The sequence below is a fragment of the Limanda limanda genome, chromosome 2 (genome assembly GCF_963576545.1).
Source record: "Limanda limanda chromosome 2, fLimLim1.1, whole genome shotgun sequence".
Classification (NCBI taxonomy): Eukaryota; Metazoa; Chordata; class Actinopteri; order Pleuronectiformes; family Pleuronectidae; genus Limanda; species Limanda limanda.
Window position 1 is genome coordinate 29,170,284 of NC_083637.1, and position 10,568 is coordinate 29,180,851.

General features: G+C 42.6%; 2 protein-coding genes across 2 annotated transcripts in view; both read left to right on the forward strand.

The window, feature by feature from the left end:
- The first annotated feature begins 1,254 nt into the window (after positions 1 to 1,254).
- Positions 1,255 to 5,337, forward strand: LOC133023115 (serine/arginine repetitive matrix protein 4-like). Its single transcript, XM_061090067.1, has 4 exons — positions 1,255 to 1,406; positions 1,909 to 2,581; positions 2,712 to 2,813; positions 3,685 to 5,337. Exons 2-4 carry the CDS (start codon positions 1,946 to 1,948, stop codon positions 4,936 to 4,938), a joined length of 1,992 nt encoding a protein of 663 aa, XP_060946050.1. The 5' UTR covers positions 1,255 to 1,406; positions 1,909 to 1,945; the 3' UTR covers positions 4,939 to 5,337.
- Positions 5,338 to 6,366: 1,029 nt separating this feature from the next.
- Positions 6,367 to 10,568, forward strand: part of LOC133017813 (uncharacterized) — a gene marked incomplete in the record, with an annotated part of 6,135 nt that continues 1,933 nt past the window's right edge. Inside the window, 4 exon segments of the mRNA XM_061084026.1 lie at positions 6,367 to 6,597; positions 6,881 to 7,298; positions 8,076 to 8,210; positions 9,269 to 10,568. Coding sequence (XP_060940009.1) covers positions 6,909 to 7,298; positions 8,076 to 8,210; positions 9,269 to 10,568 — 1,825 coding nt within the window.

Sequence of the window (10,568 nt, forward strand, 5' to 3'; positions counted from 1 at the left end):
CCTATGCGGAAGGAAATAAGATTGGAAGAATTTAATATTCTGTTCTTATCATTTAGAGAATTTGAACGTCTTATCTTATTATGGCAGCCATTGAAATGCTTCTGGGTCATTTCACTCACATTTGACCGCACCCCTGGGCTGAACATTGTTCATACCAACATGTTGTTTGAGAATCACTGGGAGATTTAGAGAAAGTGTAGGATGGTGAGGGGTAAGGAGGGAGAGGCTAATTAATGCTATGAGTGCGAGAGCACAGGAGGTGGGTGTGAGAGATTTGTTGATGGGCCCCAGCAGTTTGCTGGACACCTACTCCACCATGGTCTTTGCTTTGTGATGAGTGGGAGGCAGTGTTACACATTTGTTTTGTCTATTCTGAAGCAAACTTCTAGGACCAAGAAGAAGAAAGATTTCAGGTGTTTCACAGTGGACAGAGGCTTCATAACAACTGGAAAAATACATAATTTTACATGACATCTGCATTTTTTTATGTTGACAGCTGAATATGTCTGAATCAGTGTTTTGGCTTATCTAAATAAATCAGCCTGATTTCCATGACATTTTATACAGAGTCTTGTGTTCCTCAGAGGATTGGTGTGGGATGTGGGTTTATAATAATTGTTTAATACCAATTACACTGATGATGGATAGTTTTTATTTTTAAGATTTGTTACTGTAAAGTAATTCAACATATTGACATATACATAACGTTTCATAAACAAATCCAGTTCACAATGTTTAAGCTAACCCTTGTTTGCAGCCACTTTCCCAGGATTAAGTGATGCAAAGCACTAAAGGTAATTTCAAAATTTCAATGTTTGTTGATATATTGTGACATTGGATTCAATTCAACTTCTTTCCTCTTCAAATCCCACTTTTTAAAAATCTTGAATTCTTGCTTGGTTGAAAGAGGCTTGGTTTCTAAAATGGTTTCTAAATCAGTTAATACATATTTAAGAATAGCTATATTACTATAATATTAAATAGAGGAAAGGACCCCAAAAGAAGAAATATAAACGTTATTATTAAATAGCTTAGATATGTGTGACAAACCACACTGTATTAATTGTCAAAGACTTAGTAAACAAATACAACCAGTATAACAATAATATAACAATGTACAAATAAAATGATTTTTCTCTGTAGCATTAGGCTGTGTTTTGCAGCCTCCAGCCAGGAGGTGGCAGTATATGAAACAGCTCATTTCTGATGCGCAGTGCTGGCGAAGCAGTGAATCAATTCATTGGTGATGGCGGTGATGTATCCGCCTGCCAGTGAGCCCTCGGCTGTAAATGTGGGCTAACTTCAAGCTGTTTGGTTTTGTTTGGACTTCTATAAGTTGCCAAGCATAGTCTCGCTAATTCCTCCTGGTTTCCCCTTGAAGGAAGTGGAGTCGCCCGGAGGAGAAGGTAATATAACCATTTGGTTGTGCACCAAAAGGTGTCGTGACTATTGCTAACTAGCTAGTTCAACCATCCCTTCAGTTTAGCTCTCACTGCAGCTCATTTACCAGCTCACACACGTGAACTTAACACAAACGTGTCGCAATTACCAGGAAATAATCTTAAGAAAATTGTCGATGCTAAGAAAGTGGTGAGTTGGATATGTAGGCTATCGCACCAAAGCTAACTCTCTAGCTTCGTATCTACATGTAACGGAGACGTAGCTATACCTGCCAATATCTAGACGTTGTATTCTCCTTATTTCACCAACAGTTAGATCAACGGACAGTGGTGATGTCACGTTTTCATCAGAGCCGTAATGAAACAATTACGGCTGGCTGGTTTTTATTAGTCACTGGTTGAAGGCTGCGATGTGCTTTACAACGACTGGACCTAATACCTAGTTCATGTGGCACAACTTGTGTTTTCATCTCATGATTTTAAAGTTGCTTTTTCTTTCTCGCTGCAGTCATTGACTCTCATCCAGCTGCTGAAGTCGCTGTGAGATGATGTACTCAAACAGGGCCGAGCACAGTAACAGGCGGCCGTCCGGGGACAGAAGCGCAAGGCAGTGGGACGACTATGATGACAGATGGGAAGAGAGGCGTGATCCTCACAGGGATTCCTATCAGAAACATGGGGGGGATGGACACAGCAGCGCCGAGAAGACAAACAATACTAGAGGGTACAGCGACTCACCTAAGAGGTGGTACGTTAAAGACGCAGTGAGCAGAGACGGGAGCAGAAAGAGCCCAGTGAGAGGACGCATGTCTTCACCTGACTGGGGTGATGCTGACAAGACAAGGCGAAGGTATGCAAAGGATCATGAAGACAATTACAGGTACAGGCGTGAACCAGATGAAAGGAAGCACAGACAGTCACCCGAGAGTTTTTCACATAAACGTGCACCCAAGGATTTCGAACATGCGCTTCCACAGGACGAAGATCTCAAATACAGGAAATCCTCTCAGGACTCCAGACACAGGCACAGGCATGAGGAGTATCCCGACAGACAACAACATGATGATTACAAATCGTCTGTATATTACAAAGACAAAGATCATCACAAAGGGAGATGGGATCATTCAGAAGAGAGGACTCGATCACAAGAGCGGATTGGATCACAAGAGCGCTCTACAAAGGTGGGACACGATAGAAACTGTCTGAGCGTTACATTATGAGGACACACTATGTCTTTTAAAATCCTTGTGCTGTGTTATCTTACGTGTCTATGCTGTTTTTTTTAATGAAACTCTCCTCTACATTGAACAGACTTGTGGCCAACCTAGAGAGAAGAATGACTGCCGTTCCAAAGGACATGAGTATCATCGTCAGCATAGAAAAGGGTTTGCATTAAATGAACCTTGTGGGCAGGTGGGTTTTTTCACAGGTGATAAATTGTGCATCCCCTTCTGAAACTATGTCTCTCAGCTGTTTTCAGACATGAACTCTTGAAAATGTCTTGACCCAATTGTGCAGACTTTCTCAGGAGTTCAGGAGTTTTGCCTTCATATTGCATATTCCAATGAATATTGATGATTATTCAGCTGGCCCAATTCGGAAATGGCACATCCTTTACGACACAATTTCCTGATCAGCTGTTGCCACAGTAACAATGGCATCAATTAGGTGTTTCCGGCTCTTTAGGTGCAGAGTTACGCGTGGGAGTGAGCCACTCTCTCTGCTTTGCAACCTGGACTTTGTAACTCAGCAGAGCATTTAGAAGCACAAAAAAGTAAGATTGCTACCATGATGATCTTTTTGTAGAAATGGCCATGGTTCTTTTTAAGATTTTAGACTGACAACAATTTAATGTCAAAGAGGTGCATGGCTGAACCAGAGACGAACCAGAGACCTTTTCTGCCCACAGTCCAAGTTTCTGCCACTAGTCCACCGCCTCCCGCCTCTGGTTTGACAGCGGTCCTGTACTGCTGTACAGTTTGAGTGTCACTTGACTGATCTTATCCCTTCCTGGCAATCATGACGCTTATGTGGCAAGAGCTTTTCTCTTCCTAATTCTCTCCCTCCCTGCTCCACCTTTCCTTTTCTTCTGACCATAGCTGGATTTAAAGATCCGTCAACTCGTTCCTGCTTGCAACATTATAGCTGATCAAGTTCTCAGTTCAAGGACAAAAAGACTATCTGGCGAGCGGGAAATGTCCCGGTGCTCCGGATGTGCAGGCCGCCACTGGTCTGCAGTTATCAACTCTGTAAACTATGGTTTCTTCTTTGTGTTTCTCCTCAGTCATTCAAGAGTGACATCCCCAACCAGGGTCCTTCTGTTCCTGAGCAGAATTCAACTAGGGGTTTCCAGCGTTTCCTCGATTTGCTCAACAAGGGTGTGAACGTTGCAATGCTCACCAAAGTTGTGGCTCAGACCCCTCCAGAAGTCAAAGATGGACCACGTTCTCCAGTTTCTTTCAACACTGCAGAACGTCAGTGGTCACCCAGTTCTGCTAGGAGGCAACAAGGAAGCCACCAAAATAACCACTGCTGGCCTGAGAGCGAAGGATCCCAGAGACCGACGTCTCCACAGCCTCATCACAGGATCTTCAGCCCAAAGAGAGGCTCTCCACCTGATGAAAAATCCTTGTTAAGGAGAGATGCCGGACAAAGCCACTACAGTTCCATTAGATCCAGGTCTCCTTCAGTGGTGGGAAACACCACCCTGACCCCTGAAGATGAGCACAAGCACCGGCAGATGCAAGATGTTCTGCAGGCCATCGGCATGGATTTAGGATCTGAGGAATTGGGTCAAATGTCACATCGAATCCAGGAGCGTTTATACGGAAAGAAGGACAGTGATAGGGGCCGCCATCATGGAGGTATTACGGAAAGGGACAGAAGGCGAGCATTTTCACAGAGACATCGCAGTAGATCATCATCATCAAACAGATCTAATTTCAGCTCTCTGACTCGGGACAGTTACGTGAAAAAAGACTCATGTAGGGGTAGTGCTCGGAGGGATGTAACAGAGGTACATCAAATACAGGTACATCAAATGCAGGTGCATCAAGCGATTGAATATGAACGGAATGATAGCAGTAGTTCTTTAAAAGACAGCGAGCAATGTGAAACTAACTCCCAGGAAAGCACTGTTGCATTACAAACATTTTCTCCAAGCACCACATACAGTTTATTACAATCACCTCTTACACCTGCGATACCGACATACTGTCCAGTGAACTACTCACAGCTGTCATACCCAGCTCTACATCCATCTCTGCCTCCCAACCTGCCCCCGAATTTCCCCCATGTTAGACCCGGGCATTTTTTGCCTCCCTACCTCCCTTATCCCATCATCCGGCCTATGAACGTCTTTCCTGCAGCACTCACCCAAACCAGTCAACTATTCCCACAACAGATTAGTAATCCTCACTCAGCCCTTTTTAACCAGGAAAGTATAAACCCACTTCAGCCACCGAACACAGCACAAAAATTCCAAACGCAGGCAAGGCCCAGGTGTCTGCAGGTCATCGAAACCAAACAACCCGGATGAAGAAAAATACACATTGTGAATTTCTGTGAACTCTGACATTGACTGATAGTCACAAAATTATCTTACACCTCTGTAGAATTGTAGATGATTTTTCATAGAATAAACAGTTTGGGCCTTCAGCATGTCCTGCTTTAACCCCAAATCACACGTTTGAATAGGAATTGGAGAGTAAAGAGTAAAGCCAGGAATCATGAGGACAAGAGAAGCTAAGGAAATTAACAGTAGTTGATGACAAGTAATTTCCAAAACCCTCAGGAGCTGAGTTCATTACTCAGTCCTTTAACCACAGCACATCATCAGGCTAAGGAAAAACACTGAAGGTTTTTTGAATGTTACTTCCGACAGCATCGGCTTCTTCATTCTATGGTTTAAAATTTGTTTAATAAACTGATACACTAATTTTGGTTTAAATTCATTTTGTTTGCAAATGTCTTGTTGTAGGATACTGCCTTCATCCTAATAAAATGCAACATAAACAATGTGTTTTTGCAGCTCAGAAAACTGTTGTGTTAATATCCATCTTGCATAATAAACACTGGATCTAAGTAAATAGCTATGTAATTGTAATTTTATTGATACTGAACAGTGACCCTGGGTTAACATCACTACATCATCTCAAATCCTTGGAACCCAAATCCCTTTGACCAAGACACTGTCTTTGCTAGCAGACATCATGTGGATAATAATGATGTTTAGCCTGTACAGTGACAAAAATGACAGTTACCTGTCAGAAGTTGTTTTTATTCAGTCTTCACTAATGAGTTTATTTCACTTTTTAAACACATTTCATAAATTACAGCATTACAAGGTTATTAGCTATTAGTGAAAGTAACCTTTAGAGCCAGTTTTGAGAGTCTTCAGTTCAGCTCTACTATTTTAGTGTTACAAAAAAAAAGACTACAGTTACTCGCAAGTACTGAGCATATGTATTTTTAGGGGTTGTTGCCAGCACTAGTGGACTGAAATGTCAGGAATGCTGAGGGAATATCTTCAAACTAAGTAAAGTGATTGACTTTGACAGAATGATGACCGGATTCGATCAAAGGTCTTGAATATGTTGTATCCGTATGACCCACAGTACAATAGGAGAAGGCCTTTAAAAGATAAGAGACGGTTCAGAAAAAACTATCCTATTTGCCTGTAAGATTGGATCGCTACCTTTGGTTACAGACAAACTGGCGCTGTCACTGATGGTGGTCACTGATTTAACCAAGGCCAGATTTTGAAATGTGTTGACACTGAACAGGCTCAGTTGCATAAACAGTTTTATTATTCAACATCAAACACTTGGTGAACTCTCTTCGCAGAAAGCAGGTTGACAGGACGTGTTAATGTCCATCACGGGCTTTTAGTGAGGTGGACACAAGGTAGAAACGAGAACATGTCAACGCCACGGTTATCTGGTTGTAGTCTGCCCTCCCTCCAGGAGGCGGCGCTGCTACAGTGTATTTTTCAACACCACAGCGAGCTCCCTGCTTCCTCTTTTCGTCACTCAAAGCTGTTTTCTTCTTGTTCTCGTCTCCTGCTGAAACTCATCACATCCCAGTTTCGACTCCATACTCTTAAATAACAGTTTTCATTCTGACATTTTTCATAAAAACAACATTTTCCTCCGCGATGTGAGAGAAGAACCATGCACCGCTTGAGGAATCGTTGCAGGTAAACAGTCTGTTAGCTGCCAAGCTCCGCTACACAAACAGTGTTTCGTGGGTTTGCAGTCTGCTCGGGCCATGATTAGTCAAACCATGAATATTAAAGCATGTATAAATGTCATTTAGCTTCTGTTTGGAAACTGTAGCGTTGATTTCTCGACACACAAGCTAAAGTAATGTCTGGGTCCCTGGAAGATTGTGTGTCTGTGTGAGCACATCTTGTTTAGACCGAGTCAGATGTAAGTTACTGCCAGCTCACTACAGTAACACACTTCTACCCATCTTTACAGGAAGTTCACACACGAATCTGACTGAACCATGAATCCACTACAGTGGGGGGATGCCCTGCGAGGACTGCAGGAACATCTGGACCCAAGTGACGGTGATGTTAGTAACAGCATGAGAAACACCTCAAGATCTTACAATGGCTGTGACACAAACTGCGAATACTCAAGATACCCAGCTGATGAAGCACACAACCGCAGTGGAGTCAACGTGGCTGAAGAAATGAATGACATGGAGTTTGCAAGAAAGTGTGAAGAGCTCCGAGAGATTCAGCAGAAAATAATACTCAAGAAAGCTTCCATCGCTTTGAAAGCTTTGGAGCCAGGCCTCTCCTCCGATGCAGACACAAGCAACGGGGAAAGCCTTCGAGACAGAGTCAATTTCATTTTGCAGCAGCGGAAATCTCTCAGCATTTGGCCAGAGGTCAGTATGAACAGTTGCAGTGTGTAGAATTTAGTGACATAAAGTGGTGAGTTGTCATGTGGCAGCTGAATACACCTCACCTCACCCCCCTTCCAAACATGAAAGAGAACTTGTGGTAGCCTTCAGTTTTCATAAAAGCTCAATGGGTTTTTAGTTTGTCCATTCTGTGCTACTACAAGAAACATTATGGCTTCCATAGAGAGGACCCACCCTGATGTAAATATAAAGTATTTAGATATAGAGGACCCATTCTAGGGTAAAAACAACAACAAATGTATAACGTAGATGACACACACTCGTGAAAACATCACTAGGATTGCTTTATATTACATTTCTGTCAATAGATCCCTTTCACCTGAATCTTACACATTGGACCTTTAACAGTTGTAGATTAATCCAGTAATCAATCAGCTCTTTTATACCAGTCACTTACTGTGAGAAAACAATGCTTTCCAGGTAATGGACTGTCAGTTGATACATTTTATTTTTACAACCACAATATCCTCAAAGGGCTTAACAATATGTGTCTCCTAAAGAGGGAGGAGAAACTACAAAAACAACCCTTTGAACAGGAGAGAGCTCAGAGAGACTGTGAGGGATCTCTCTCTGGACGGACAGAAGTGCGACACATGGCACTTGCAGCAAAGCAAATCAACAAAACAAAAATATTGATAACATCGATGAGAATAGACAGTGTCTAGCATAAATTGATAAATGTATTATCATGTATATATCTATATTGTACATTGTCTTATTGCTTCATCTGTTTATGCTCAGGTCCTGTCACCCAAGAGGAGAATTAACTCATCCAAGGATGATTTGATCCTTGAAGATCATCCCCTCAAACTGAGAGTGAAGGCATTAATGAAGCAGAGATTCAGTGGCCCCCTCGTGGTGCCACCAAACACAGAGGTTTGTTATTTGTTTTAAGTAAACACTAAAACATAATGAAATGAATCCCCTCCTAACTATTACACAATGGCTTATTGTGTAGTGGAAAACAAGCTATATTATTGTTAAAAATGTATGGATCTATTTTACTCCCATAGATCAAAATTGTCATGGCATGAGTCCACATGTTAACTTATATTGGTTTTATTACACTTTCAACTCCCCTTATTAAAGCTTTCTTGAAAATGTCCATAACTTCCTATAACTATTTGGGGTTGGTTGTAGTGAGGAAACGAAATCTCACACTACCTTAAGACCTCAGAAAAGTCCAATTCACATTCTGACATGGCTGAACAGCTGAAAGTTGCTAAATTTGGACCCTTTTCTTCTTTAATGGGCCTGAATAATGAGCAGAGTTCCCTGAAACAGAGAATACGCTGTCATTTTCAGATACTCTCATTGTTGTTGAATTAGTGCAGCCTTTTGCAGTCACAAGCTGACATTGTTATTGAATAAAATGAACAGTACTTCTTGTTTCTTGTCTCTCTGCTGCCTCACTTGGGCACAGAGCTGGCAGGTGACTCCACCGCTTTGCTGTCATTGAGAAGCAAGGCAGCTTCTTTTGACAAAGGGTTAGAGCCCGAAAACACTTTGACTAACAGCCTATGAAGACCTGGGTTCCTGGTTTCAAATTAATAAGCACAGCCTTAATCAGAAATTCTGTATTGGTCAGATAAGTTCAGGAAAAAATATCAAGGGAAGAACTCTTAGTTCTTAAATGTGTTATACAGCACTGTAGAAGAAAATGATTTAAGACTCTGCGGGACACAGATGTCAATATTTAAGATGGAATGCTGTGAGTTTTGTATTTCTTTCTTTATTTTGTCAAAGGCTAGGTGTCAAACCCAGGCTTAATTTGTAGTGTTGGAATTCTCCTGACAGCTGATAAAAACATTTTTAAAGCAAAAAAAAATATTATCCAAATAACAGTTGATATGGTGCCAAGATTACTTAACAGACAACATAGAAGTTAATGTTTTTACAATAAGTGAAGTCTCTGTATCTGTGACTTTTCCCAGGTCCCTGAAGTTACACCGCCTCCTCCCAGCCAAAGAGTTACTTCACCAGCCAAGGAGGAGACCAGGGACATGGGTTTCCAGCGCTTCCTTAGTCTTCTCAACAAAGGGGTGGACATTGACTTGCTCAGCAGGATTGTCAATGAAGATGGTGAGAATCTTGCTTTAGGTGAGGAGATCTTCAACATTCAGCCCTCTGCTGTGGAGGACAAGTCAGAAATTGGTGATAGCCAGGGATCATACAGTAGAGACTCCCTGCCGGGATGCAGTGGGACTGACGATGGAGCGAGAAGGACCAGCTTGCCCAGTAGAGAAAAATCCCTCAATAACAGTCCCCCTCTGCGTGGGGATGAAGAGAAAAAGAATAATGAGAAGGGGGACGGCTCTTTATGCCCCGGCAGAGGATCACAGTCTCCTCCAGCAGTAAAAAAGAAGAAGAAGAAGAAAGAGGAAGAACCCCCAAAGGTGGATGAGCAGCATGAGCAGCTGCAGAACATACTTAAAACTCTGGGGTTGAGCCTGGAAGTGGAGGAGATGAGCAAACTGGCAGACCGGACTCAGGAGAGGCTATATGGAAAGAAGCCTGAAGGCAGGGTTGATGCTCACAGCCGAGTGGAGCAGGAGAGTCCACAGAGAGCCTCCGACAGACATTGCAGGAGCTCATCGTCTTCATCGTCCTCCTCTACAAGGTCGACAGAGAGGAGCTATATCCCAAGCCTCTCACGCCAATATCCCTCTAACACTTGGTGTACAGAACGAAAGCAAGTGTCTGAATGCAGTAACTCAGGAGATGGCAACCAGGACAGTGAGGAAGCTCAGAGGCCCAGAGACATAGACGAAGACGAAGACAGAGAAGAAGACTCTTCTTATCTTTATCAGTATTATCAAGAACAAGTTTATTGCAATGCCCACCCTGCTTCTTTGTCAGAATTTTCAGATTACACTTTGCCCCAGGGCTCCAGGCACACTGACTACGATGGTGCTACCACTAATTCTTACTCCACCTACACTCAGGGGGTTGTTCCTCCCCCCCATGATGTCAGAGGGTATCCTTATCCACCGGTCACAGACCATTACTTTCCTGGATCCGTAGTAGCACCAAACATTGTTAACCCTCTTCATAACCGGCAAAGAGGGATATCAGCATTTAAGGACATTAACTTGCTTGTGAATCCGGACTTGTCTACAAGTGAAGGCCAGGCTGGATCAGCTGGCAAACGCTGCCTGCAGGTCATAAATACAGTTAACACAAGGATGCGTAAAAAGTGGATTCAACTACGTTCAAGTAAAGATCCAGCAGCTA

Excerpts from the sequence above, each read along its gene's own strand:
- LOC133023115 (XM_061090067.1), top strand. The coding sequence starts at position 1,946 with ATGATGTACTCAAACAGGGCCGAGCACAGTAACAGGCGGCCGTCCGGG. Across the intron at positions 2,582-2,711 it reads CACAAGAGCGCTCTACAAAG|ACTTGTGGCCAACCTAGAGA; the intron begins GTGGGACACGAT and ends TACATTGAACAG. Across the intron at positions 2,814-3,684 it reads TAAATGAACCTTGTGGGCAG|TCATTCAAGAGTGACATCCC; the intron begins GTGGGTTTTTTC and ends GTTTCTCCTCAG.